This window comes from Drosophila persimilis, unplaced genomic scaffold, assembly GCF_003286085.1.
Source record: "Drosophila persimilis strain 14011-0111.01,24,50 unplaced genomic scaffold, DperRS2 tig00000808-arrow-arrow-pilon, whole genome shotgun sequence".
Classification (NCBI taxonomy): Eukaryota; Metazoa; Arthropoda; class Insecta; order Diptera; family Drosophilidae; genus Drosophila; species Drosophila persimilis.
The window spans coordinates 35,485-62,946 of record NW_020825357.1 but is presented as its reverse complement, the minus strand read 5'-3'; the positions used below and the strand labels follow the sequence as shown (position 1 = coordinate 62,946).

The window sequence follows — 27,462 nt, the reverse complement described above, 5'->3', positions numbered from 1 at the left end:
GGCGTACCATGGGTTCCTGCAACGGGTGTATATTCTGGATCGTTGCATAAGGACTATAAATTTCCCAGCCATACATATTTTGTTTTATCGGCTACTTGTCGTTGAGTCTAGGCCTGCGATAAGAACAAATAGAGAGAACAGCCTGCAAAAAAGAACCAAAACATTTAAAAGAAAATGGCTTCATGGTTTTTCAAAATATTCCCCCCGATGATCAATACACTTTTGCATTCGTTAGAAAAGTGATAGGCAAGCTTCATCCACGAGTCCTGAAAACCCAGTTCCAAATGGCATGCCCTACGCTACCGCAGATAGCAGTGATTTCTTGGCACAGACCACAGAGAACTCCACTATAAAAGTTGATGGTAAAAAGGGAGAACAAATAGCTATCAAACCATTGTGCCAGAAAAACGCCTAAAGAGAGCGCTACTGAACAGAAAGTTTCGGGAGCGAGGATTTGGGTGATGGGGAGAGTTATAGAGAGTGGGACACATGAGAATGTGGATGCGAGCCAACTTGGTGAAAAACTACTGGACAAAACGGCAAGAACAGAATATTTAATATCTATTAAAATCTTCTTAAATAGTCCTGTTCTTAACTGTTCGATGTGGGCACTGAAAACATGAATCGCTCGTCTTGCCCAGGGTAAAGACGACGGCTCGGGATTACGCCTAGGCAGTGGGGCACATCAGGCCGCCAGTAGGCTTTCATAATGGTATCCACGAAGCCTGGAAACATCCGCTGTACGTCGATATTGTGGGGTGCCACCTCTAGCTTCAGGGCCCTGGAAAAAAACGCCATGACGGTCTTGCCAGAACCATAGACCATAGGCTGAGATTGACGATGCCCCTGGACGAGCGGCCTCCATCTTTGGCAGTAGCTTCCGGTTGAGCATGAACGCAGAACCAATCAGATCCACAGATCGTGGCTCACTTCCTCAAAGTTTTCGGGCATACAGTGAAGAGAGATGTACCCAGCTCCAGCTCCAGCTCCTTCTCTCCATTTGATCTTTTTGCTCGTATTGCATCTCTAAAACAAAGAATTAAATATATGTATATGTATGTTGCTTTAGTTGAAGGCGGATATTGATCTGTGTTGAGGTTGAATGCAATCACCCTGAAGGACTCTCTGGCATATTCCTTGCCTATTCCTTCGGTGGTTCCCGTAATAAATGTGAAGCGAAAAGAAGCCTGAGGGGAGCACATGTTGAATATAACGGGCACGCCATCCATTTAACCCATGCGTATAAGTTCATGGAGACACCAGAGGACACCGATCCGCTTTTTCTCCAGCGTGGCTGGGGCTGTTGGGCGGACTATCCTGGCGGCCCAACGAGATTGGGCTTTGATGGTCCTAAAGTGTTCAAGATTACGTTCCACAGCTGTTCTGTTTTTTGTTTGTTCCGCAATTGAGATGGCCGTCCTTCGATGGACTGCGCGATAACAGATAGCTAGTGGTGGCGTGTTCTGAACCCACAGCGCCATGGACGATTTTCTTCGGAACTAATGCAGTGCACTGTAGCCACCTGGAGCCTGGAGAACAAGCAGTTCACTTCATTTTTAGTGTTCTGCTTGTAAGCAGTCGTGGTTATTGTGATTCATGTAACTATTAACAGATGGCGCTGGTAGCATGTAGAAGGCAGCTTTGATAAATAAAAATATGAATTATAACAAAAGAATGATCCGTTGAACCACAACCGTTTAAATTGGAGAGCTTCAAAAGTTCAGAAGAACAGGTCCGTTGATATAACCATATATTCAACATCCCTAGAAAGTTCCGTCGTGTCGTCTGTCTGGAAAGGCATCTTCAGGCGGCTAGCCCAATGCAAGATGTTTACTGAATATTTCAGTACTGGTCTGGGTATCATAGGAGCATTGCTAGTAATCATTTTATAGCCATAAATGTAGGGCAATGGACGGGTCGACTCTGATGTTGTAAGAGCTGCCCAAATATAGTTCTACTATTCGCGTAGAATCTGCTCTGGGGATCTACGATTACCGGGTTTTGAAGTTGCAGGCCATCAATAAAAATGTATTTCTGTGAATTACGATTGTGGGCTGGAGCAATCGATGACCCCAAGAGCGGCGACTGAAAGACTTTTTCCTTTGTTCGCCCGAAACTTATCAGCTCGGGACTCTGATAGAGCCATTGTTTACAAATCGTCGCGGCTCAGGGCTTGCTTGATTCATTCAGAAAAGGGGGCGGCCCCGCTGTGCAGGTGATGGACCCACAGAGGCTGGGGAGAGTCTCGCCTCGGCAGCTGAAGCTGCTCAGATGATCGCACAGTTTGAGCTGAGAACGCGTACCGCCAAGTCGTCGCAGTTCTCGTCGTCGTCGTCGTCTTCGGCCGTCGATTAAGAATTGATAATAACCGTGCATCTAGTATAGGGAGCCAAGCCATAGCACAAGCCACAGCCCAGTCAGTATTTGTTTATATTTCCACACATATAAATAATTATGAAATCAGAGGCATTGCACAAGCTGCTGGCATTCTGTGCGCTGCTGATTGCCTGCGCGTGGAGCCAGCCATGTAAGTTGAACTCTACTCGTAGACGGATCCCATGAAAATGCCATTCGCTACAACCCAGCCTGTTTCCAGTGACACCGCCCGAGCATCAGCCGCAGACAATCGATCGCCAGCTGCTGCTCATCGAGAACAATGTGAGCGCGGAGGATGCACAGAACTACCACATCGCGATACCGAGGAAGGCCAAGGCGGGGGAGCCCTGTCTGACCATCACTTGGAAGACCAATCCGGATGGCAGCGGGCCGGACTATCCGCGTATCTACATGGCTGATGGCTACTTCAGGATAATGCCACCCTCGATACCATCAATACCCTCCATGTCTAGAGACCAACCACAATAAACGGTTAGATATCCCTTCGTGCGGGAGATCTATCCTTTCTGTATCTACGAATTCCATCACACATATCCCCAAATATGCTCCCTTTATGCATATTTTTTGTCCGACAACATAATTGTACACTGACCCATTGCGCTTTGGGGGAGAAGTTGGACGATTTGCTCCTTTTTCAGTGGCTGTGTGTGGCAACACCCAGTCTGGACACAGGACTCCGGACTCCGGACTCCACAAGGGTGGGCATGGAGTGAATCCGGAGTGGGTTGTGGAGGCAGTCCAGACACTAGAAGCTTCCAAACTCCAGTGAAATTCGCCAACTGTCTGACTCTCCCCCGTCTAGGACTCTGTCTGTGTCTCTGCAAGGGAGAGACACATACAGACAGAGAGAGCGAGAGAGAGAGAGAACAGAAACTCCAACTCCGTGCAGGGCTGCACTTTTCGGGATGCCTGCAAAGAGTTTCGCTTTTTTCCATGCCCAGACTTTCGCTGCAGTTTTCATTTCAGAGCACAGGCAGAGACCGAGCAGCAGAAAGCGCCGAAAAAAAAAATAAAATATGTGGCGTGGGAGTGTGTTAGTAAGGCTAATTGACTTGCCACAGCTCGGGATCGGGTCCATGGCCACGTAGATGGAACTGCAACATATCTGTTAGAGAATGCATCCCTGGGGATCCTACTCCGCTGATCCGAAGCACTATGGTTCTTGGGGCAAACTGTACCTTGGGCTTCCTTTGACATTTTCTAAGAAAGGAATGTGTAGGAATAGTCGTTTCGTTTTTGTAGGCAGGGGGACACAAATCATACGAGCAAATGTCAATCGAAATTTGTCGTTCTACGGAAACATTTCCATTCAAAGTGTACTCGTGTCGGGATCGAGTGCGTGTCAAAAGTATTCCCCAGGAAAATACATTTGTGTTTTGTATTTTTCTCTTTAGATAATAGTAATAGTAATAATGCTGTGGATAGTGTCGGCGTGCTGTTTCATTGGTTTCATCTTCCTGATCCTGTACTTGATTTGCCTCGGGATTGTGATATTTATGTCCATTTTCTACGGCTATGAGATTTCAAATTGATGTTGTCCAGAGATCCAGAAGGTAAGTTTGCATTTGAGTGGTTTTCCGGTCTTCCATGGAAAGACTCTAATAATTTGGGGAATTTTTAGCCTTTAACTCCGCCTTTTGTTCACTCTTTTTGTTTTGCCCTTGGAGGATTCCTCTTTTTCCTTGGCAATAATTAAAAATTCAGTGACTTCTGTGTGTGCTTTTTCCTTTTTGTTTGGCAGACCCGGCCAAAGGGAAATCATAGACCAAATCAAATGGCTCTCTGGCTAGAAAATGCCATTAATTTTCCCCCATTTCCATTACCCCCAAACAGCAGCGAGAGCAACCCCCAAAACTGCTCAGACAGACAGTTCAGTTTCAGCTCTAGTTCCCCAGACCCAGACACAGAACCAGACCCAGAACCAGGACCCCTCGTGGAAGTTGACAAAAGTTTTATGCATTACCTTTGTCTACATCTTGGCCGAGGGCTCCGGTCAATGGCGGTGGTGGGGTCGTGGGTAGTGGCTCAGACAACAGTCTATGGATTGAGTCGCTGCTTTCATTTTGGGGGTGTTGTTGGGTATAAAAACACACACTACTGGGTCTCAAGGAAACATCTCTGAACAGTCCTGCTGCCTAGGTCCCGTTTTAATAGATCCATCTTCGGATAGTCGGATTCCAATGTCTCTATTTACTCCTCTCTCCCACTCCCTGTCTGTTGGACTGTCTCTGGTTTTGTGGCCATCACTGTTAATGCACTTGCCCCGCCACCCCCCCACCCCGTTTGCATTCTGTTGAATTTTTAATCAGCCTTCGGCCTCTGGCTTCCTTGATTTGATTGAATCGAATAAAATGTGCGACGAGCTTCACTCTCGCTCCACTTCCCCTTTTTGGCTGTGCCAGCGCTGGTCTACAAATTTTTAGAAAGTTCCACGACTGCTGCTCCGACGCCGACTCCTTCCACGACTCCTTCCCTGACTCCCCCTCCACCTTCTGCTGCTGCATCCCTTGGCTGGCTGGCAGCCCCAACTCCAACACCGACTCCAACCTTTGGCTGCCTTCCTTCTCCTCGTCGGTGTCTGCACTGCGTCACGTTCGCCGCATGCTGTCTGCCATTTTGGCTTTTCCTGCAGGAAGCTTGCATATATTTTACGTTCGCCATGTTGTTTTTACCTCTGTGTGCGGCTGTGTGTGTGTGCATCTGTGTGTGTGTGCGCTTGTGCCTGTGTGCCTGTGTGCAGTGTCTGCTGTGTGCTGGTGCCCCAACTCTTCACTTTTATCGATTGAATTGTGTCTCAGGCTGTGAAATGCAGGTCATTGATCTGTTCGTGCCTGCCTTTCTGCCTGCCTGCCTGCCTGCTAAAAACGACGAAATGCTTTTTCGGTTTTTCTTGTTGTCTCGCTCTCTCCCCGCCAAAGTGGCGCCCCACCACACAGAAGGGTCGCGGTCTGGGGCAAGGATGGCACACTCTCTGTGTGTGGAGTGCAACTTCTGGTTCTGTTTCCAGCAAACAGGATAATAAATCAGATTCCGATTCGATAAACGGATTTTATGTTGTGCTAATTTGGCCGGATTGGATTATAGATGGTCCTGGGCTTGCCTGGGATACTCGTACGATTAGATAGGATTATCAGCTAATAGTTCGATTTGAGAGAAGAAGAGATTCCCTTCAATATCGCTGATCTTTGAGATATGTTTCAGAAGGGCAATCACACATAAATATGGCCCTAATTATGAGCAGTCTTCCCAGAACCCACAAGCATCTATCTACCATCTCACAGTAAATAACTATGTATGTATCTTTCTATCAGAGATTTATAGAAAACGGACTTGTGCCTAGATTCAGTCGGGAAGTTATCGCCGATCCTCTGGGGATTCTTCTCCTCCTTCCTAAACCTCAAGCGAATAGACCGAGAATCGGCATTTGACAACAAAATCCATAGATCGAGTGACTCATTTGAATCTAAAGACTTCAAGTGTTCAAAATACATAAAAAATCATGTGTTTTCGTAAATTTAAGATGATTATTTTGGTATCATCTTTCAAAATCTCTGCAACATCTCGCCAGCACAGTAGCGCTCGCTCTTCGAAAAGTTGCCGCAACATTTGGACAATTCTACAGAAATTCTACATTCTACATGGGATTACATGCTACATTAATCCGGGATGGCGTTTGAAAGTATGCAATAAAATGGGATGGGTTCTCTGGTGAATGTCCTGTGACCGTTCTCCATACTGGGGACACACTGTAGTGTGGTTCCACACAAGCACTTCCCTGTTCCAGCCAACAGGGCGAAGCATTTCCTTTTTGCCGAAACTTTGGGGTACTGGAGCAGCAGCAGGAGGAGGAGGTGGAGGAGGAGGAGGAGAAGCTGGAGTGTGGGCCAGACAGCCAGCGAAATGTCTGTCGATGGAGCGACACTGTACCCCCAAGAGCAGCAGCAGCCCTGAGACCCTGCCAGACACTGGTAGAAAGGGAAATCAACTGCGACTTATGGCACCAGGACGTGTATTTTGTGTGCCCTGGAGTTTTCCTGTTTCCCCCGTTTTTCGTTTTGCAAAATGGAAGGTTCCGGAAAATGGAAATTATAAATATAGAAGAGAGGACTGTCCGGCCCGGCCCGGCCCGGCTTGGCTTGGCTTGGCTTGGCTTGGCTTGGTTCAATGACCAGGCAATGGCCGCGTCGATGCTATCGGGGCTCACAGGGACCTGCGCCTTCCCACACAACGCCGCCAGTCCCAGCCCCTTGCCCCCGAGTTGAGGAAAAGCTACCATAAATGCAAATAATTCACAGAACGAGTTGCAAGGTCGACGAACGTTGCATGCGGTTGCGGTTGCCCAATCCATGCCCTTCCCCCCCTTTGGCTCCCGGCTGACGGCCAGCGTCAGGTGAGCTAATGCCCAACGCACAGAGCCAAACACGTTTCAGGTCTCCCTGTGGAAACTATCGCATAATTTGTGGGTAACTTTTTGAGCAACGCCCCTCGGACGGCCGCGTCCCTCGATCCCGCTGCAGAGTCATCAATCAATCAATCCCACCGGAAGGCAGGGAAAACTTTCACATCGAACTAATTGGCGTAACCCTGGCATTGGCTTCACCCCGATACCAGCGATACGTGCGATACCCACGATTTGTACCCACTGTGGGGTAATCTGCCAGCCCCATCAACGACATGTGTTCGAAGGTAGTCCAGACATTTGAAGGAGAGAGAGAACTTGTTTCCCTTGGAACAGATGGACTTGTGGATGCTCTCTCCTTTCTATGAACGATCACCATTAGAGCTAAAGCTGGGATCCCTTCAGTGCAGTAGATTTGCTTGACCCTTCCTGCCTCGAACTGCCACCAATTCCGCTAGAGCCCTCTCTGGGTTAGGGTGCTCTCTTCGGGAACTTCGCGGTCATTGCAACTGCAACAACAAGGGCACTCCACTCGAAGCTCGCTCAGCGCAGGCGTCGGCACTAGACGAAAGCGGAAAGGGAGGGAGAGGGAGAGGGAGAGAGAGAGAGGAGCATTGGGCAGAGCATAAGTAAGACCCGGTACTGCGTAAGAGCGAGGGAGAGGGAGAGGGAGCGAGAGTCTGCCCCTCCTCTCCACACTGCCCCCACCCACCCATCAATAGGCATAGGCTAATGGCCTCTCGAGTCGTTCGCTGATGCTATAATCGTTGGGATTGCCATTGCTGCTGCATTCCACACGGCTCTCCGGGTCTCTGGCTCGCTCTCTGGCTCTCTCTCTCTCTCTCTCTGCCCCCTCCCCGCCCACACTCTCACCCAGTTTCGCCTTGGAGCCGGCTCTGCCGCAGCTCTGCTGGCATTGACACTGACACTGCGCCACTTCTGGCATTGGCCCTGGCATTCGCAGTGGCCCTGCTTCTTGCAGCAAAGGCTACCAGCAGCACCTACGTGCCGCCCCTGGCCCCCACCGCCACCACCACCACCCAACTTGGCTCTGGTCTTGAACTGGTCTCGCATCCATCTTCGTCTGTTAGAGAGGGCTGCACTGGGGGTGTGGGGTGTGGGGGGCAGCTCTACAGTGGGGACTGGGGAGGAATCTTGCATTACTTTGGACAAATTTAGTCCTAAAATCGCTGTTCCACTGTGCCTGGGCCCACAAGAAGCACACTATTTGCTGATGATGTGCCTCCTGCATTGACAACTCGTCGCATTTTATGCCAGGACATGCTCTCGGACTAGGGCCCATGGCATCCATGACATCCATGACATCCATTGGATCTACCATCCCATCAAGGGGCTTCGCTTCCGTTGATGATGCACTGGGCCGAGCCTTTTAATTGGCCTAGTCCATTGAGTGCTCCATTGGCCCCGAGTGCGTGTCCCTGTGCTTGTCCGTGTGTGTGTGTGTTCGGGGCAAGGTGAGAGTGCATGGGCTCTGGCTGTTGGTCCAAGGGTTTACACTCGACACACGCACCTTAATGGACATCTGAAATTGGCACTCAATTGGGGGCCGAACAAGTTTCAATTGCAAATGGCTCACAGTTCCCAGAACAACGAGAGCCTAATGGAATTCTGCTTGGTCTTAGGCTTAAACAAATTTTCAGTCGAGGAAGACAATAATTCATGGGGAATCTAGAAGGAGAAGAATGGCTAGACATAGGTATATCTTTAAGTGCAGTCGAAGGTCTATATAAGTTCTATAATTTTGTTTTTCTTTGTACTTCCGACTCTATATATAGTTAACCAATCCATAAGGATCAAAGCCCCATAGCAGATCAAATGCGATCTTCCAGTCTTAAGAAATTCTAAAGAGTACTCAGAGGGTTCAGGCTCTGGGCTCTCCCATCGATCTACTTACCCATACGCCATCTGACAGTAGTGCCAAACGATGAGTAAACCTAGACGAAAAAAAGGAGCATTAATATATGTAAACACAGGACAAAAAAAGGGACATGAGACACCACAATTAAAATGAAAATCAACGAAAAGCGAAAACTTTTTGTCACATGAAACACACACAGAGAGAGAGAGGGGGGGAGAGAGGGAGAGGGGGAGAAGGATATGTACACATAGAACAATAACAGACTAACCTATTGTAAAGTGGGGGAAATATAAAGCTCAGCGGAAAGCAGTGGTGCATACATCCAAAATTACATACTTTCGTGTGTGTGTGTGTGTGTGTGCATATGGCGTGTACATCTGTGTGAACAGGCGACAACATTTTCCAAAATGGCGTCCCACCATGACTAACAGCCCTGCCAACATGCAACTGCCACTGGCCCCCGCCGCACCACCCACACAGCGCACCAAAAGTGGGAGAATGGAGCAGAGCAGCTCTTGTCCGCCGGAGTCGGAGTCGGAGTTGGAGTCGGAGTTGGAGCCGGAGCCGGAGAGCAGGTCAATGATACCAAAAGTTAAACCACCCAAAACCCAAACCCAAACCCAGAGCCCAAAAAACCCACTCCCACTCCCCCTACAACTTCAACTCTACCCCCCGCCCCCCCAATGTCTGCGTCGCACTTGAGCAATTTCCACAAAAAAAAGGAACAGCAAAAAGTAAAGAATAAAACAGAAACCGAAACAGAGGAGAGAAAACCAGCGGCGGCGGCGGCAGCGGCAGCGGCAGCAACATAAAGCGAAGCGAGCCGCACCCTTGGCTGGGGGGACACCCACTGCTGCATGCAACATAACTGGCAGCGTCAGTGTCAAGTTTACGCTAGCTCCGCTCTCCCCTCACGCCCACCGCACCACTCCGAACTCCATTTTCAATGGCAGCCATAGGAGTCGAGTCCCAGGGCCACAAAAGCACTTTTATCTTTTGTGCAGTGGAAAGCAGGCGGTGGGGCGTGCTGGGCGTGGGGCGTGGGTCGTGGGAGGAGGGTGCTAAAGATGGGGGGGTGAGACGCATGCGGCACCTACCGCCCCAACTCTCTTGGCTGCCGCCTCATGCATCATTTATTCAGCCCCCACTCTGCCGAGCTCTTTCTCTCTCTTTATCTGCATCTGTTTTTGCACAGCTTTTCCTGTTTCTTTTCTGTGTCTGTGTTTGTGTATGTGCAACGCCGGCAGCGGCAGTGGCAGTGGCAGTGGCAGTGGCAGCGACGCAGCAACAACAACCACGCCACAACTTGAACAACGCGGTGAAGGTCATTGCTACCAAAATTGTGTCTCCCTTTTGTCCTACTCTACTCTCGACTCGATTCGACGCGACTCGACTCGACTCGACGCGAGGCGAGGCGACTCTGCTTCGACTCCATTCGACACAGACACATTTCCCTGTCTGTGTGTGTGTGTGTGTGTGTGTGTGCGTGTTCATGCTTCTGCATGAGGCATGGCATCCATCCTAGTGGTATACTCCACATCCAACATAACTCCGACCATGAATAGTAGCTGGCAAGAGGGAGCTTGAGCCGGAGCCGGAGCTGGGGCTGGGGCTGGAGCTGGGGCTGGGGCTGGGGAGACCTCTCGACTGCACTCGTCGTTGGGGAGATTTTCTTTCTCTTGGTTTTCCTTCTCTTTTGTTGTTGTTTTCTTTTTTTTTGCATTTCGTTTTGTTTGCCTTTCGCCGTTTTCGCCTGCCCAGCCCTGTGGTGTCTTTTCATCAAATTTTGTATAAAGCAAAGAGCAAGGGAATGCAGAGTGCTGCAGAGTGGCCAGATGGTTGGATGGAACGTTCACTCGTATTTCCTTTCAATTCTGGGTATTCTACGGGCCATCCAAGAACTTCTGGGATCAGACAGGGTGGGGCCTACCTGTCAATTTCAGACCTTTCAGACCTCCACAAGTGCCGTCCAGAGCAGTTCCGGAGTTTCTCAATACGATGACCGGTTGTAGGGCGATTAGAGGCTTCCTCGATCTCTGTTGTATAGCTGGACGACCGCCCACTAAGTAGTCGGCTAGGGAGTTCTATGAGTACTACCTCCTTATATACTATTCGGCTTCTATAAAGGTACTCGTTTTTTGAGGATAATTTTCCTAGTTCATGACCGTTCCGCTCTCCTCTTTGCCTTCCATCTCAAGTGGTTTTCTAGGTGACGTTTTCTCATGGGAATATATGTTTCTAGTCCAAGGGCTTGCTTTAGTAGGTAAAACCTTAGAGCTTAATGGCCTGCCATGTACTTATGTAGACCTACCAGTAGACCGACTTGATGTTTAGTAGAAATCGTACCCATCTTCATCTGTCATTGTTCCGTGTGTCCATTTTTGGACATTTGAAATTAATTTCAAGCGAAAAACTATTAGATTCTCTAGTTATTAGGTAATTTCAAGAAATAAACGAGTAACGAGCAACGAGTAAGGAATACTTATGGTACGAGAACGAGTGACGATATATCTATAGCTCAATCTATGTCAATAGAACGAACATCTCCCAAAGTATATCCTATACTCGTATATCTTACCTTCTCAGCGACTCTGTACCTTGATCTTCTAGAGTTTTTAGGTAATAGCGAGAGATGAACGAGTAAAGAGTAACGAATACGTATGGAACGAGAACGAGTGAGGATGATTGCCGTTTTTAGGTAACAGCGAGAGATAAATGAGTAACGAGCAACGAGCAAAGAATACATATGATACGAGAACGAGTGACGATATATCTATAGCTCAATCTATGTCAATAGAACGAACATCTCCCAAAGTATATCCCATACTCGTATATCTCACCTTCTAAGCGACTCTGTACCTTGATCTTCTAGTGTTTTTAGGTAATAGCGAGAGATGAACGAGTAAAGAGTAACGAATACGTATGGAACGAGAACGAGTGAGGATGATTGCTGTTTTTAGGTAACAGCGAGAGATAAATGAGTAACGAGCAACGAGTAAAGAATACTTTTGGTATGAGAACGAGAACGAGTGACGATATATCTATAGCTCAATATATGTCAATAGAACGAACATCTCTCAAAGTACATACATACTCATATATCTCACCTTCTAAGCGACTCTGTACCTTGACCTTCTATAATAGCGAGAGACGATGGAGTAACGAGTAATGAGTACGGTTGGACCGAGAACGAGTGACGGTGACTGCTGTTCCTCTGTAGCTCTATATCTTTTGTCAATAGAACGAACATCTCCCAAAGTATATCCCATACTCGTATATCTCACCTTCTAAGCGTCTCTGTACCTTGACCTTCTAGTGCTTTTAGATAATAGCGAGAGATGAACGATTAAAGAGTAACGAATACGTATGGAACGAGTACGAGTGACGATGATTGTTGTTCCTTTATCTTTATAGCTATATCTCACCTTCTAAGCGACTCTGGGCCTTGACCTTCTAGTGTTTTTTGCAGATCCCTTGCATTCCAGCCATCTGGCAACGCTCTGCGTCACTTGAACAGCGATTACAAAATCGCTACGTCGCCATCAGACCACCCCATCCCCCCCCTCCGCCCAAAGGGCTCCCCAAGCAACTCCACATTTGCAAACATCTCTCTCCCCTTCTGTCCTTCACACCTCCGCCCTCCACTCCGGACGCGCTCTCTAAACAGAGAATTTGCAAACTTGTTCGTTCGCTTTGCTGCACCCCGCACTCCCCGCACCCCGCACCCCGCACACCCCAGCCCCTCTGGCCAGGCCACAAACTGTGTCTGTGTCACTCAACCCACTAAACTAGCGCACAATGGGAAATGCGATGACGACGGCAACGACGACGACGTTTCGACGCTGGGCAACGGCTCACACTCGTTTCTCTACTTCTCTACTGCTCTCTCTACGGTCTTCGCTCTTCGCTCTTCGCTCTTCACATTCTTCCATTACCCCCCTCCCCCCCACCCCCTCACTCGACAGAGCAGACATTGCACTGCCTCTGCTTACTCCTTTCCCTGCTTATGCTGCTGCTTCTGCTCCTTCTCGTTCCTCTTCTGCTCCCCTCCTTGTCCAGCATCTGTTTTCGTCTCTCTTTTGCTGTTTGCTGCCTCGATTCACGTGCTGCTTGTCGCCGTCGCACGCTTTTCGTGTGCTGTCGTTTCGCTCGTTCGTTTCGTCTGCTGCATGCAACATTTTCCGCACGACGTTGCTCCTCCTCCTCCTCCTCCTTCTCTACCCTCCTGGCTAGGCAGCCAGCTCTCAGCGGAAGTTCTGTGTGTGTGTGTGTGTGTACTTATGCCCTGGCTGCGTGTGTGTGTGTGTTCTGTTGTGTGTGCTGGGTTCAATGTCTGGTGGTTGACCTACCCACACTCCACTCCAAGCGCTTTTCGCCAAAGCAACGTAGGGAGGGGGAGGGGCGGGGAAGCCAGGACTCCACTTTGCTTATTTGCAGAGACTCCTCCTGCCGCTGCCACAACTGCTTGGGGTATTAGAAAGTGCCCCGCCCAGAGACCCGCCACCATCGTCTCTCTGTGTGACAAGTGAAAACTAGAAAATTCCACTTCTCACTAAAGTAAAAGTGTCTTATCAGGCACCCCACTGGAGTGGGGGTGTGGGTGTGGGTGTGGGTGGCCGCAGGACTCCTTTGGCGTCAACAGGACTAGACAATAAGCTCCAGCATAGAGCTGCATGCATTTCCAGCAAATTGTAAGTAAGTACATTCCCCGAAACGATTGTCTTCCATCAATCGCCCAAGACTTGACCAAGGGCATGGCCAGAAGGGAGCAAATGGGAAAAACCACTTATTTGACTGCTTCTGCCACCAACTGGTTTTCCACTTGCAGTTTTCCCCACGGCTGAGAGACTCCAGAAGATTCAAGGCTAAGCCTGGTTAGGTCATTGCCATTGCCCAGGCATTTTCCCCCGTGGAAAAACTAGTTGCAATACCCAGGCCCCACTCTCCACTCTCCACTCCCCTCTCCCCTCCCCCAGCTCCAACTCCAACCGAGCAATGTGCAATGTTTGCTTAGATGGATTACCGAAGAACTGAGACTGGCTGAACGGGTTTCGTTCCAGGGAAAGTTCTAGGTGCCAGAGAGAGAGAGAGAGAGCGAGTGTAATAGTGCTAGAGAAATGGAGAAAGTTGCAATTGGCAAAAGAGACACTTGTGCCCAGCCCGCCAGGCCATTGTGCAACCATCTCCCCTGCTGCCGCTTCAGGTGGGAACTAGGTGAGGTGAGTCACAGTTGCAACCCTTCCTGGGGCGAGGTGGGGTTGCACTCTCCACGAAATGACAAATTATCCTGCACAACCTGCTGGCCACGACACAGACATGTCGGGGACAGGGACAGCACCAGAGACTCCCTTCTGTAATCAAAGGGGGGAACGGCCTCAGGACAACTGGCACCTCGGAACAGGTGCTGTGTCTGTCCACGCTACCCCCTGGCCTGCGATGGGTCTTTCAACTGATTTCAAGTCTTAACAGCAAGAACTACTAAGCCCCACCGTCCAGATCGAAAACATTATCGTATTAGCCATCCAATTATTGGCTAAACCTCTATTAACCTTTGTCGCTCGGGGTAATGCCCTTGCCGTATGACGAGTATGTACACGTACATTTCGAATGCTGTTGTATCCCCTAAGCTGGTGTCCTTTATGTGTCTGCTGTGTGCACTCCCTCAACAAAGGACCCGTATCCAAGGGCGAGTGCCAGTGCCAGTGCCAGTGCCAGTGTTGTCCCCCTGTCAAAGCTCAACCCTTTTTTCGAGTCGAGTCGAGACGAGTCCGAGGCATTCGCGCAACATTCTCCTTGGTTTATTGACCTCCATGTTGCACTGCATTGCGTCATCGGCTGGGCTCATCTGTCCCCGGGGCACGTTCCGCTCTTATCACGCAACAGGCATCAAAAGTGTCAGCCCAATAGTCTGTGTCTCCTCCCATCTCCCCTCTCTCAATCCCTCCCTCTCTCTCCCTCCCAGCCAAGTGCAATTGCTGCAGCAGCAACGATTACAAATTAGCGAAAGTTTTGGGCTGGAGAGGGAGGACAACTGTCTGGGACCTGACATCGCCGCTTGCTTGTTTGTTTGTTTGTTATTTGTGGGAATGGGAGAAACCAGGGAATGTGGAATGGCCAATGGGTGTGCTGTTGGCCACAGGGGGGTTGCAACACACACACTCGTTGCGTGGCGGCATAATAGCTGTAATCTATATCATTTTGCACAGTTTGCTGGCGTCGTCGCCAGTGCTTGATGTTTTGGCCAAATAAGTGGCCATAAAACGCAGCCATAGACGATGCCAAGCCGCAGATGGGGCAAGGCAAGGCGATTCGGGCACTAGGGTGGAAACAACTCAAAGGGTTACTGGAAACAGCTTGGAGCGCCATACACTCCCAATGTCATCCCAATGCCACTGGATTTCTTTCCATTACGATCATAGGAATACTCCACTGGAATTATTCCACGATCCATGGAAAGACGAGCCATCGAACCCTGCTCTCACCCCACTGCTATCTCTCTCCATAGCTTACTCTCTGGACGGGGCCTCGGCTGCAGGTTCGGGCCGACTCTGGTCTCTCCATCGGTTCGGCGCGGCTCGTGCTCTCGGGCGCTATAGCGCAGGGAATAATGGAAACGCAACGGAATATTACGAACTTACCGTTCGAGGTTCTTGACCTGATATTCAAAGCACTTGGTAGAGAGAAGGATCAATAGAACTGGGGGCAAGCGCATGAGGTTCTGGGCACAGTATTTGCCCACCACGCTAGCGATAGATGCCGACGGCTTCCAAGCCACTTTCATCTTGCAGAACTGTGGGTCGACTATTGTAGAGTGTTTTGGGATCGGGGCGAATGATAGGACTGGAATTCTCAAATTGGACAAGCCTGTGACAAGTAGAACTCCCTTAAGTGATGCAATTGTGTACCTAAGGTGTACGGATAACTTTATCGGGGCTTTGGAAGGGCTCACAAAACAGAGAACGTTAATTAATCGGTGGGCTCTCTCCGATATGTAGTTTGGATAACTAATAGATAGCGTTCCTACCCTTTTTCAGTGCCTCATATACAGAAACTGATCGAGTTCGAGGCCTCAGTCTACAAGCCATGCAAATTGGATCTTCTGAAGAAACTTCGCTATCGGACAGTGCGCGAAATGCGCATAATGCTAAACGGGGAAGCTCCTTCGCTGTCATGGCCCTCCTCAGAGGCGCTCGGATGGAAAAGATGCCTCCCTGCCCTAGAATCCTCAAATCCTTGGATCCCAATACGTTCGATGGCGATGGCTTCCTCGAAGTCCGACGATCGGCAATGCGTAATTTTAAGAACTATTTTGATCTTGTGGCTTCTAGGGCTGGCATTCCCTTTAAACCGGTAATTCTTGATCGACCAAAGTACAGGCTGGAAGAAAGGATGCGCAGTAGGAATCCGGCATCGAAGCGGGTGGTAATCTACACTTTTGTAATTTACAGATTCCCAGGACGTTGAATCCATAATTAATAGATCTCGATTACAGATACGCCGAGCTCTAGGTGTTCCACACTTCATCGTTCCATCATTGGTATTTACAATTTATGAGCGAGGCGACCGCGCAAAAGCAATCTGTTGCGCATAGGCCGGTGCCCGAGAGCCATCGCAGTGCTTTCACGGAAATACAGTAATTCTTCTTACGCACACAGTTATTTTCGATCCAGTGATCCAGTTATTCGACTAGTCAAATATACAAATACAAATACAATTGTTTTTCACAGAAACTTATCTGCAAAAATACATGCAGTGCGTGCTGGCACCCGCACCGGCACCCGCACACCCGCTGTTCCAGTGCCAGCGTCAGTGAGCCGCTCAGAGAGAAAGAAAAAGCGAGAGAGAGAGAGAGAGAGAGGGAGAGAGAGACCTCTCCACGCGGCTTCTCACTGTTTCTCTCTGCACTGCACTTACGAGGCTTGCGTTTATCTGTGTTTCAGTTCCATTTTCGCTCTCTCGGCGGCGCGGCGTTGGCTTTGGCCTGCGTCTGGGTCTGGGTCTGGGCGAAACATTTCGATGGCGGCCACAGTGGCCCAACGGAACATTTTGGACCTTCCGTACGAGGTTCTTGATCTGGTTTACAAAAAACTCAACAGCCTGAGCGATAGAATCAGTCTGGCCAAGGCGGATGAGTATCTGGGCGAGGCCTTCGCCTTCCACAGTCGCGACCATTTCCGGCAGGTGGACACCTATACATATTTTCAGGGGGATTGGTGGCCCTTTCTGCTGTCCCTGTGCGGCACGCATGTGCGCGAGTTCCGTTTTGCCACCGGTCACAATTGGAGTGAACGCCTGGTCAAGTTGGTGGAGCGCCACTGCCCCCACCTGGAGAAAGTGACTTTGTGTGTGAATAATATCAGCTGCAAGGGCATCAGGTCGTTGGTTACAAACGCCAGTGCAACAATAAAAGAAATCGATTTGTATGTGAATGACAGTCGTATCTCAGAGATACTTCATGAGTATCCCGATTTTCCACAGCTCCGAAAGGCTAGATTCTGCAAGTTGTCGTATGTGGATGGTGAGTGTCCTCCAGTCCGCTATAATAAACATGGCCTTTGCCTTGAGTCCTTCCATTTCTCCGTCTTTCAGTCCACTCTATACAGAAATACAACACAGTGGAGGATTTGGCACTGCAGTCTGGAAGTCTTGGCCACGATATACCTATCAAACTATTCGAAATTACTGCTAATCTAAAGAAACTGCGTTTCTTGAAGGTGTTTCATTATAATTTAGTAGAGTCTGGGGATGGGGACGGGGACGGGGGTGGCGATGGGGATGCTCTACTGGGGATGCCAATCCCATGTCCCAACGTGGAATACCTCCAAATGGATTATTGTCAGATTTCAATGGAGTTGCCGCTTTGCCCGAAGATCAAATCGCTGAAAATTTTCTACTGTATATCGAGTATCGAGGACGTGCTCTGGAGGTTCATCGTGAAGCAGGGAGGCACCTTGGAGGATATCGAGATTAACTGTCGTCCCTCGCTATGCGATAGCGGCGGTTTTCTCGAAATTCTCCGCAGCTGCAAGAGACTCCGTTTGATTCGCATTCAGGCACAAAAGATCAAGTTCACCAGGGAAGTGGTGGCCACCATGATGGACATTCTGAAGGACAATGGCGTCACACCGGATAGGCCGCTACGATTAATACTCTACTGCAATGCGAAGGTTTTTTGGATCGCTCAATGGGTGAGTTATTTTTTGAAGCAAAATGCCACAAATTTCACTCTCTACCTCTCTCTCTCTTACACTCTCTTTCTCTCGTTTTGTGTAGCTTCGGTCAAATAGCAATCGGAATTTAATCTCTGTTCAGGAGTGGTGACAATAATTATCAGAATTAAATATGGCAAGTAATTTTGTATTTTGTATAAATAAAACAACAAATTAAATGTGTTTTTTTGTTCTTTCCCAAACCAAAATACTTTCTTGTGTTACAGCCCATGCCCATACTCGTACATGCAGTTGCTTCTCGTCAGAGAGAGTAGGCTCGCCGCTCAGAGGAACGCATGGGAAAAGAACGAAGCATTACAGACCTGCTGCCGAAACACCCAAGCATATGCACATGCACATGTCTTCTGTTTATTCCAAATAAAATACCCTGCTCGCAAAATCATTTCACCATCTTTATTTTTCCTTGCAACATAAAGATCTTCTCAGCTGAAAAACTGATGCAATAAACCGGAAAAGCTTTGCCCCAAAGAAAAAGATAGGCACTGAAAGAGAGACAGAGAGAGAGAGAGCAACAATGAGAGCTTTGGAACGGACTGCATAACGTTTTGAGAGTCGTGGCGTCGCGTCGCTCGGTAAGGGGAACGATGGAAACACAGCGGACTATCACGGACCTGCCGTTCGAGGTTCTTGACCTGATATTCAAACAACTCGATTATCCGAGGCAGGAATGTCAATTGGCGTACGCCCATGAGATACTGGCCGAAGAATTCGCCTACCAAAGTCGCGATGATTGCAGAAAACTTTCCCTTGATTACTGGTGGACACCCGACACCTATGCGCCTATTTTGAAGACCTGCGGATCGACTGTACGGGAATTGGACTATCACAAGGGTAGCGATGAGTTGGCAAAACACTGTCCTCACTTGGAATCCATTGATTTCTGTGTCGATTCAAGAAATTGGCAACACGTAAAGTCCTTGATTCTGCTACTCAAAGGTAACAACACGATAAGATCGATGGTTATAGACATGGATGACAAAAATATCCCCTTTACCATCCTGCAGGGCCTGACAGAGTTTCCACAGTTAAGAAAACTGGTTTTCGTTCATTATATAGGGGATGCAGGTGAGGATCCTTTTTGCAATCTCTTCAATGATCCACCTTTTCAGTCTATGAGATACGGAGGTTGGTTCACTTGGAAGACTTGACATTAAGGTCCCATTTGAGCGGTTTTCCTATCAATATATCACCTGAAGAAACTTCGGTACTTGACGTTGCGCATCATATATATGGAGGCCGAAGCCGTAGCTGAAGCCTCTTTAATGCCGTGGCCTGCATGAACTGGTGCCATCTCTCAACCGAAATTCCAGTCTGCCCTAAGCTCAAATCATTCACACTCACGTCATGTGAATGCCACATCAAGAACTTGGTTTGCCAAACTATTTTGAAGCACTCCAATAGCTTTGAATATCTGGACGTATACGGCCGTCCGTCGGCCTTCGATGGGGATGGTTTTTTCGCGGTTTTGCGTGCCTGTAAAAAACTCCGAAAGTTTCGTGATCCACTGGGAGACGTGACCATCTACAGGGCGTACGTGTTTGCGATGGTAGACATTCTGCGCGAAAATGGCTTCAGACCGGAGAAACCGTTCAAATTGTGGCTGTTCGACCGTCCACAGATGAGGTGGATCAAGCGATTGGTGAGGCAAAACCACTTATGGCCGTCATATGATCCATAGAAATGCTTACTTTTCAGGTCGGCCAGAGTTCGAGTCCTGGAATAATTGACATCCATCTTGTTGAATTGGAATAATGCGAATAAACGTTTCATTTGACAAAGTTATCTTTTATTTTTTTTTTCTTCTGAAAATGATGCCCAAAACACACTCCAATTACACATACAACAAGCCCTCGCTTAACACGAACTCGGTCATAAACGAGTAACAAATTTGCTTGCTTTTCCGCCTTTTAACACGCTGAAAGCCTTGTCGATTGATGCCTGAGAGCTTTCTTGTATGCACCAGTACGCACGGTGGCGTCTAGATGCCGGGGAATCGCACATTTGAGCTGTCAGATGCAAGAACCAAAAGTGTTCCACTAGGTGAACAGATCTAAAGATGCTGTGGTACAGTTTGAACAAAAGTGCCACAATGTAGATTCCGTGATATATTAGATTTTGCTCATTTAAATGAAAGCTATGATAGGGTCCGGGAGTTGCTTGAAGATCGAGGGTCTGTTGAATTATTGCTTGAGATTTCTGTGAATAAATGGTTGAACGATAGAAAAACTTCAAGAAGGATTCGCATATGCTAACCAGGCCTTGGCCATGTCTCGCTTAAGAAGAGGTTTTCCAGGGAGGTAGCCCCCGTGTTAAGCGAGTGCTGGGTGACCCCTGAAAATCCTGTGCAGATTTGTATGTATTTCCCCTTCGATTGCAATCGGACAACTATTATAGCCGGAATGAACAAAAGCCCCTATCGTTTGGCTCTTGAAACACCTGGCCAGAGCAATGCAATGGGCATCTTATTTTCGAGGCACGTGTGCTTCGACTGGTCTCCGCTCTAATCCCCATGTCTGGCTACCGATTCTGTCTGACCCTAGACGGGGGAAATATTTCAACAAGTCCCCCCAGGAGTCACAGCAGCAAAGGTGACAATTTAGCCAGCGACGCCATCGACCCTCCTCCTCCTCCCCCCAAAAATATGACTAATGCTTTGCACAGAACCCAAATCCCACACGAACTTTGAACTTGCGGTTGAACCTATAGTCCCTACAAACCAGCCCACATCCCACGAGGACAGGTGCAATGGACACACGGCGGCGCCACCAAAATTCCTGCCCTGGCTTACTCATCGTGGCAGTGGGAGTGGGAATGGGAGTCGGGGGGAGAGATGATTCACCTTCAACGGCTGCAGGACGGAATAATAAAGCAGGATAAGCAGCAGCAGCAGCAGCAGCAGCAGTAGCAGCAGCGAGGAGGATTCATTCCAAATATTGTGCAGGTTCGGGCGGGGACAAGTGGATGAACTTTCTGCCTCCCGAATCCAGTGCGGGCGAGTGAGTCATCGACCGTGGGCGGCTCCTCAGCCGTAAATAAAACAAAGTGCTCGTCTTTATCCCTATCCCATCCCTACCCTACCTATCTTCGAACCCGACCGATCCCCTACCGATGGAAATTAGTTGTCAATGAACTCTCGAGACGGGAGGCGACTGACTTATAGCATACTTTTGGCTACTTTTGGGCCCGGCCCGGCTCGGCCCGAATCAGTTCACTGCACGCACATTGACCCAATAATTGGCTTTGGGGGCTCTGGCTCTCTTTCTCTGCCTTTGGCCTGGTCTGGATAGAGCACCGCGGGATGCCTTAGCACCGCTTGGCCAGCCAGGGAACGGGGCCAGCCCCAATTGCCCCGAAATCGAAACGCCATTGAACATGGGAGCGCGATGTCGCACCCACTTTGTGGTTTCGCGGTTTGTGGGGGGAGGTGGGAGGCGGGTATGTAAATGTCTTCGCTGTTTACGGGAATTTTATTGCACATTAGTCTAGTCCTGCTGGATCCCTGCTAATTGGCAGGGACATTTGCCAATCTATTTATGACTTTTGAACGCAGACAGCGTTTATTTTGGGACAACTAATTGATGAAAATACCGAACATACTGTGAATACTAATACTACTAAGTATTTTCAGTATACTTAAAATACAGAACATACTAAAAAAAAACTAAAAATACCACACATACAAAAAAACTGAATTTACTGAAAATACAGTATATACTAAAAATACTGAAAATACTAAAAAATACTGAAAATACTAAAACAGACTACACATACAGAATATGATGATGAATATGAAAATACTGCACAGACAAAAAATATAGAATGTACTAAAAATACTGTATATGCCAAAGATACTGAACATATAAAATATAATATATATAATATATATGAATATACTGAAAATACAGTATATACTTAAAATACTAAAAATACTGCACATACTGAATATACTGAAAATACTAAAAAAAAGTGATGAAAATACATACTGCATATACTGAAAATGCTTAAAATACTAAAAATACTGAATATGCTAAATATACTAAATACTAATGAACATTTTAGAGCTCTACATACGTTCTCGTTTGAGGCCGGATCCAATTGATTCCCTCAATCTGTTTCTGCATCAGAGTCTGCGACTGGGGCTGAGACTGGGGCTGAGACTGGGACTGGGACTGGTGCTGAGACTGGGGCTGAGGCTGGGCAAGGTCTTGGCGTTTGACCTTTGAATGACCATCATCACAGTGGCAATGTCGAATTTCAATGGCTGTAGTATGAGTGACACGTGTGTGCCACATATCCTTGCCCTGGAAAGAGAGAAAATTTGGTTAAACAATTGTCAAGGAAATGCAAAACAAAAACCAAGAGGAGAGGCCACTGGGGGACTGAACAGAGAAGGGTTCGGTCGTGGTCCAGACTGACGACGACAGCCCTGAAATTAATGCCTCTGTCTCTCTATCTATCGCTGTCTGCCTCCGTCTCTGTCTCTGTCTCTATCTCTGTCTGTCTGGGAATGGATCCCCTCCTCCCCCCTGCCACGCACTCAATGTCATTTGCAGGAGTTTGGCGGTGATGCTGGTGATGGTGGTGGTGGGGCTGCTGCTGCATCATCATCCAATCAACCCGGCAGCCGGCTGAGGCAGCGCCCCAGCAGGACCTTGGCAATGGGAGGACCCGAGCCAAGGACCCGAGCCCGAGCCAGGAGCCGACTGCAGCAGCAGGCGCCTGGCTGCATGCAACGCTTCTTGTTCGAGGCGAGGCGAGGCGATGCGATGCGGAAATGCGCATGCCTGCGTGTCCTTGCCCTTGGTAGCGTTGAGCAGGAGGGCCTGACTGGCGTGGCATGGCGTGGCGTGGCATGGCGTGGCGTGGCCTTCCTCCCATCGTCGTAGTGCCCCTGAAAACTGTTAACCTTCGTGCAGGGCCTGCAGCTGCAGCGAAGGACTCTCTGCCCACATAGCGTGGCATGTGCAACGTTGCAGCTTCGAACCATGCGCCTTGCATTCACCGCTGCTCTCTCTCTCTCTCTCTCTCTCTCTCGCTGTGGCTGCAGAAACTGAGAACTGGCTGCGAGTGGGGTCTACTCCCGTCTGTGCTGTTTGAGGGTGATGTCTGGCTGCCCCTTCCACGTGCTGCATGTTGCAAATTTCATGGCGCTGTCATTGACCATGATATTTGGCCAAAGTCCCGCTAAAAGCAGTGCCGCAGACGCGTACCCCCATTGCCATTTGCCATTAACTCAATGAAACAGCCTCGCCCTTGCCCTCGGATAGGAACTCCTGGCTAGCATTTTCCTGGACAAGCCAGAACTGCGACTAGGGATCGTTGGGATCGTTAGGAAGGACCGTTCTAAAAGCTTGAGCATATACCCTGGATCCCTGGATCCCTGGATTTGGCATTGGTTTTGCCCATGATCAGGTCGGTCGAGCAGAATCAAGGTTACGCGTCGCACTTCATTCCATTAAAAACTTACCCCAAGGGAAGCCAAACACCGTTTGATTCCAACCCCCAGACGGGCAGGAATCGAAGCTTAAGGCCTTAAGGTCTGTCGGTCGGTCTCCCACCCACCCAGTCAGGCGGAGAAATAATTGTAAAGGAAATATGTACTCGTATCTCTGCCCGACCTAACCAAACAAAATGTAAGCCAGCGGAGTGTCTAGGAAACCATCTCCTCCTCCTCCTTCTCCGTCTCGTTCCCCCTTTTTTTTCCAACTTCTTAGCAAAGTTTCCTTTCATTTCAACGCTCGAGGGGTTGCAACTCCAGACAGACAGAGAAACAGAGAAGCAGCGAAACAATCCACCCACTTCGGGCACATTTTGCAATTATTTTTAACTTCTATGCGGCGACAACTCCCGGAATGCCACAAAACTTTGCAACCCCAAAAGAGAAGTACGACAAAAGCCCTCGAAAAGGGGCAAACTGGTGCTGCTGCTGCCGCTGCCGCTGCGACAGAGGAAATCTGCTTCCGACGTCCACGTCCACGTCCACGACCACGACCACGGTCATGTTCATGTTCAGGGCACCCGCACCCACCCCCAACACACGCCCATTGTACATTGACTTCTCTGGGCTATGCTTTGCTTTGTTTTCTGCATTCTCTTCTGTCTGCGCTCTCACTGAAGCTCGCCTGCTCTCTCGCCTTCGCTCGCCCGCTCTCTGTCTCTCTCACTCTGGCATTCCCATACCACGACCTACCTTACCCATACCCACAGTGGGCTGCCGCTTCTGCCAGCCATTCTTCAATGCACAACTCCCGCCGCTGCAGTCGCCGCCGCTGCCATCGCCGTCGCCGTCGCAGTTGGCGTTGCGTCGCTGTTCGTTTTCATATTGAAAGTAGAATTTTTCACTTTTGCAAAATTTCTGCCGCGATTCGGCCACAGTCTCGTTAACGGCGTCATGTCGTACGCTGTGTTCTCTCTCTCGCACGGTTAACAGTGCTCGGTTCTCCCGGTTCTCCCGGCTCTCCCGGCTCGTTCTCCCGGCCTCTTTCGGCTACCGACTGCTCGGCTGCGCACTCGTCTTACCAACCCGACCGTATTTTGTTCTTGTCCAGCAACCAGCCAACTTTCATTTGTTGCAACAATTTCAATTGCATATCGGTCGGTGCCAGGTGCATGTCCCGAGCATCTCTCCGCTTTTTCCACCAGCCACTAGCCACTAGCCAGTATCAGTGGCAGTATCTGACGGATGCGTAACGCGATCAAGTGCAGGCCCTTTGTATGTGTGGCAAGTTTTTTGTTTTTGTTTTCGTTTTTTTTTTTTTTTGGTTTTGTGGGAGCTTTGTGTGCAAATTCTAAAGAAAATTCGAATTAAATAAAAATTATGAATTCATTAAAAAATATGAAAACTTGCGATAAATATGAATTAATCGATGGAAAGTGTTTTAAAAAAAAACCTAGAATAATAATATGAAAATCTAGGAACAAAAAGTGTTTGGTTTTGGCAAATAAACAAAAACAAAAAACATTCAAATTATACTAAAAACAATTTAAAAACGTGAATTTAAAGTGAAAATATCGGAAATATTAGAAAGAACCCAAATCAAAGAGGATTGAGTTGAAACAAGTTGAAAAATATTTCATTTGAAGTGTGTAAATTATGCGAAGCGACTTTCAGAATTCCAGAAATACAAGCTCTACAGCATCCGATGTCTGTCCACCTGCTGACCCACCTGACCTTTCACTCTCGGAATCACAACGCCAGCAAAAGCCTCAATAAGTGGGTGGAAAAGCGGAACCACTCCAGACCTCGAAGCACTAGAAAAATCGGTTCGATCCGGGAAGGACAGAGCACTCATCCTTTCGGCTCATTAAGCCTTCATGGGCGACCCATACCCCAGCTGTCTGACTCATTCCCCCGTTCGAAAACTCCGTCTGGAGTTGCAACCCTCATTAGAATCGGTCCGTCGGCCGCCTCCCCCCCCCTACCGCCCTGTCTGCGCTGCAACTCCACAGATTCGCCCACCAGCAACTCCACTTTTAACATTGTCCCAACAGAGCTTTAACAGTGGGCACTGTAAACGCTCTGTGGACGCTCTGTTAAAGCGAGCGCCGCCTAGGCCTTGCCTTGGTATTGGTGAACTTGACAAATACACGCGCCGCCACTTGCTCTCGCTTCTCCGGCTCTCTCTCTCTCTCTCTCTCTCTCTCTCTATCTCTTTCTGTCTGTGTGCGGCGGCTGTCGGCTACCTCTCTGTCGTTCTGTTTCTGTTTCTATTTCAAGTTCTTTTTCGCAATGTTAAGGTCAATACATTGGCAGTGAGTGTCTGTGTGTGTGTGTGTGTGTCTGTTTGCATTTCCACATGGCTGCAGCTCTGTGCAGCGCAGCGCAGCGCCGCGGTGAGGTTGCATTTTGTTTGTTGATTAGTTCGCTATTGAATATGTTGCCATGCACACACGAGCGAATGCCCACTCTCTCAATCCGGCAATCTCTCAATGAATGTCATCATTTGCTCATTTCACATATCGCCTATAACGGGGTATTTTGCACTTACGTTTGTTTTAGTGTTTTGTTTTTTTTGGAGGTCTCTCTCGCTCGCCGTCTGACGTTTGCGGAAGCTTCGGCCCGCCCAATGCCAGCGCCCGAGGGAGGTCTATGAACGGGGTCGGTCGGTCTCCGGAAGGAATGATGATGCATTTAACGGCACTTGGGGAGGCCGGGGAGTCCCGGTTAATCGCGGGCAATGAGTGAAAGTTCATGAAATTCACCCAAAATGGATTTTTGTGCCTCCAGGAAGCCTCCACTCCAAACACACACCGACACAGCAGACAACTTCCGCTCTGGCCTGCTGCCCCCCTCCATCCCATTCATCTGTTCAGGGCCGAACCTACCTCAATGCGTGGCGGCTCTGCCCAAACCGAAAATCCAGCCCACACTCCCATGGAAATCCTTCCCCGTCCGCACGCACATTACTCATACGCACGGAAGTCGTAGTCGAGGGCTGACAGAACCCAAACTCCAAACTGAAGATCCCCGAGCAACCCCCGGTGGCAACAACCCCCGGAACTCCAATGGTGGTGGGGTTGGGGGGGTGGTGGGGGCTATGCCCATGCCCTACCCACAAAGAGCTGCCCCAGTCCACAAATTGTTGAACCCCACACGAAAAAGTTTGTGTGCGTCGTCTTTTGGCTTTTCATTCGTATTTATTTTTGTTTATTTATGTTTTGCTTGTTGTATTCTTTCCTCTCCCTCTCTCTCTCTCTCTCTGTCTCTCGCTCTCTCGCTCTGTTTGCTCTCTGACGTGCCCACCTTTGCAGGAATATGCTCCCTCTCGCTGTAGCTCTCTCTCTCACTCTCTCTCTGGGCTCTCTCTCTGCTCAGCTTTCGTACGGTTTTCACTTTCATTGTGCAGCTTTTGCTCTCAGCAGAACCGCTCTCTCTCTCACGCCGTCCCTCTCGCACAGAGTTCTGTTACTGTTTCTGTTTCTGGTTCTGTTCTGGCCTGTTGGAGCTTTTGCTTTTGCCGATTCATTCAAAAGAAATACGGCAAACGCAACGGTTGCGAGGCTTTCATCAGCAGCGCGCAAAAAACGAATTGGCCAACAAGCAAATCCCCCAAAAACCCGAAAGGGATAGACATATACACCCACACACACAGACACACACACACACACACACACACACGCGCACGCAGTGAGCGAAAGTGAGAGACAGAGTGAGAGCAATTTGTTCTTTTTTTTTTGGATTTTTTTTCGAATATTTATTGAAATGTGCAATAATTATATGGGCGACCTTATATAAGGCCCAAAGCAAAGCCCATTGTCAAGGGCAAAGAGTGTGTCGTCTAACATTGAGCCGTGACCGTGCCCCGTGCCCGTGCCCGTGCTCCGTGCCCCGTGTCCCGTGCCCGTGCCCCGTGTATCGTTTCGTATCGCATCGCATCGCCTCGAATCGTGGCCGCCCGTGTGTGTGTCCTTGTCCTTGTGCAGCGTCAGAGCCTCGTCCGAACAGCTGCTTGGCTCTGGGCTTTGGCCCTGCTGGGGTGTCCTTGTCCATGTCCCCGACGAGCGACGCCTTGCTCTTGAACCACCACCACACACGCTGCAGCACCGTGGAGCTCGGC

General features: G+C 48.9%; 5 protein-coding genes across 6 annotated transcripts; 4 read left to right on the top strand and 1 right to left on the bottom strand.

The window, feature by feature from the left end:
* Window positions 1–2,301: 2,301 nt before the first annotated feature.
* Window positions 2,302–2,916, top strand: LOC6598930. Its single transcript, XM_026993202.1, has 2 exons — window positions 2,302–2,527; window positions 2,597–2,916. Exons 1-2 carry the CDS (start codon window positions 2,455–2,457, stop codon window positions 2,863–2,865), a joined length of 342 nt encoding a protein of 113 aa, XP_026849003.1. The 5' UTR covers window positions 2,302–2,454; the 3' UTR covers window positions 2,866–2,916.
* An 844-nt stretch (window positions 2,917–3,760) lies between these two features.
* LOC113566650 lies at window positions 3,761–16,359 on the top strand. 2 transcript variants are annotated; one of them, XM_026993200.1, is made up of 3 exons: window positions 3,761–3,950; window positions 15,710–16,097; window positions 16,168–16,359. In XM_026993200.1, the coding sequence occupies exons 1-3, from the start codon at window positions 3,913–3,915 to the stop codon at window positions 16,264–16,266; spliced, it is 525 nt and encodes a 174-aa protein (XP_026849001.1). In that variant the 5' UTR covers window positions 3,761–3,912; the 3' UTR covers window positions 16,267–16,359. The 2 variants fall into 2 exon arrangements, with proteins under 2 accessions (XP_026849001.1, XP_026849000.1); XM_026993199.1 differs by having other exon boundaries at window positions 3,763–3,950; window positions 15,710–16,112.
* Window positions 16,360–17,472: 1,113 nt separating this feature from the next.
* Window positions 17,473–18,284, top strand: LOC113566651. The gene is made up of 3 exons (XM_026993201.1): window positions 17,473–17,863; window positions 17,949–18,020; window positions 18,112–18,284. Exons 1-2 carry the CDS (start codon window positions 17,501–17,503, stop codon window positions 17,994–17,996), a joined length of 411 nt encoding a protein of 136 aa, XP_026849002.1. The 5' UTR covers window positions 17,473–17,500; the 3' UTR covers window positions 17,997–18,020; window positions 18,112–18,284.
* A 205-nt stretch (window positions 18,285–18,489) lies between these two features.
* On the top strand, window positions 18,490–19,657 carry LOC6598928. The gene is made up of 3 exons (XM_026993160.1): window positions 18,490–18,746; window positions 19,307–19,544; window positions 19,601–19,657. The coding sequence occupies exons 1-3, from the start codon at window positions 18,490–18,492 to the stop codon at window positions 19,655–19,657; spliced, it is 552 nt and encodes a 183-aa protein (XP_026848961.1).
* A 350-nt stretch (window positions 19,658–20,007) lies between these two features.
* On the bottom strand, window positions 20,008–24,132 carry LOC6598925 (uncharacterized protein DDB_G0292186). Its single transcript, XM_026993203.1, has 3 exons — window positions 24,096–24,132; window positions 21,977–22,206; window positions 20,008–20,101 (listed from the first exon to the last, which is right to left on the bottom strand). Exons 1-3 carry the CDS (start codon window positions 24,102–24,104, stop codon window positions 20,086–20,088), a joined length of 255 nt encoding a protein of 84 aa, XP_026849004.1. The 5' UTR covers window positions 24,105–24,132; the 3' UTR covers window positions 20,008–20,085.
* Window positions 24,133–27,462: the final 3,330 nt, after the last annotated feature.

What these genes read in the sequence shown, in the direction of transcription:
- LOC6598930 (XM_026993202.1), top strand. Translation starts at nt 2,455, where the DNA reads ATGAAATCAGAGGCATTGCACAAGCTGCTGGCATTCTGTGCGCTGCTG. An exon ending in CTGCGCGTGGAGCCAGCCAT is followed by an intron (nt 2,528 to 2,596) that starts GTAAGTTGAACT and finishes GCCTGTTTCCAG; the next exon opens with TGACACCGCCCGAGCATCAG.
- LOC113566650 (XM_026993199.1), top strand. Translation starts at nt 3,913, where the DNA reads ATGAGATTTCAAATTGATGTTGTCCAGAGATCCAGAAG. An exon ending in GTTGTCCAGAGATCCAGAAG is followed by an intron (nt 3,951 to 15,709) that starts GTAAGTTTGCAT and finishes ACCCTTTTTCAG; the next exon opens with TGCCTCATATACAGAAACTG. An exon ending in GGGTGGTAATCTACACTTTT is followed by an intron (nt 16,113 to 16,167) that starts GTAATTTACAGA and finishes TCTCGATTACAG; the next exon opens with ATACGCCGAGCTCTAGGTGT.
- LOC113566651 (XM_026993201.1), top strand. Translation starts at nt 17,501, where the DNA reads ATGGATTATTGTCAGATTTCAATGGAGTTGCCGCTTTGCCCGAAGATC. An exon ending in TTTTTTGGATCGCTCAATGG is followed by an intron (nt 17,864 to 17,948) that starts GTGAGTTATTTT and finishes CGTTTTGTGTAG; the next exon opens with CTTCGGTCAAATAGCAATCG.
- LOC6598928 (XM_026993160.1), top strand. Translation starts at nt 18,490, where the DNA reads ATGGAAACACAGCGGACTATCACGGACCTGCCGTTCGAGGTTCTTGAC. An exon ending in TATCACAAGGGTAGCGATGA is followed by an intron (nt 18,747 to 19,306) that starts GTTGGCAAAACA and finishes GCACTCCAATAG; the next exon opens with CTTTGAATATCTGGACGTAT. An exon ending in TGAGGTGGATCAAGCGATTG is followed by an intron (nt 19,545 to 19,600) that starts GTGAGGCAAAAC and finishes CTTACTTTTCAG; the next exon opens with GTCGGCCAGAGTTCGAGTCC.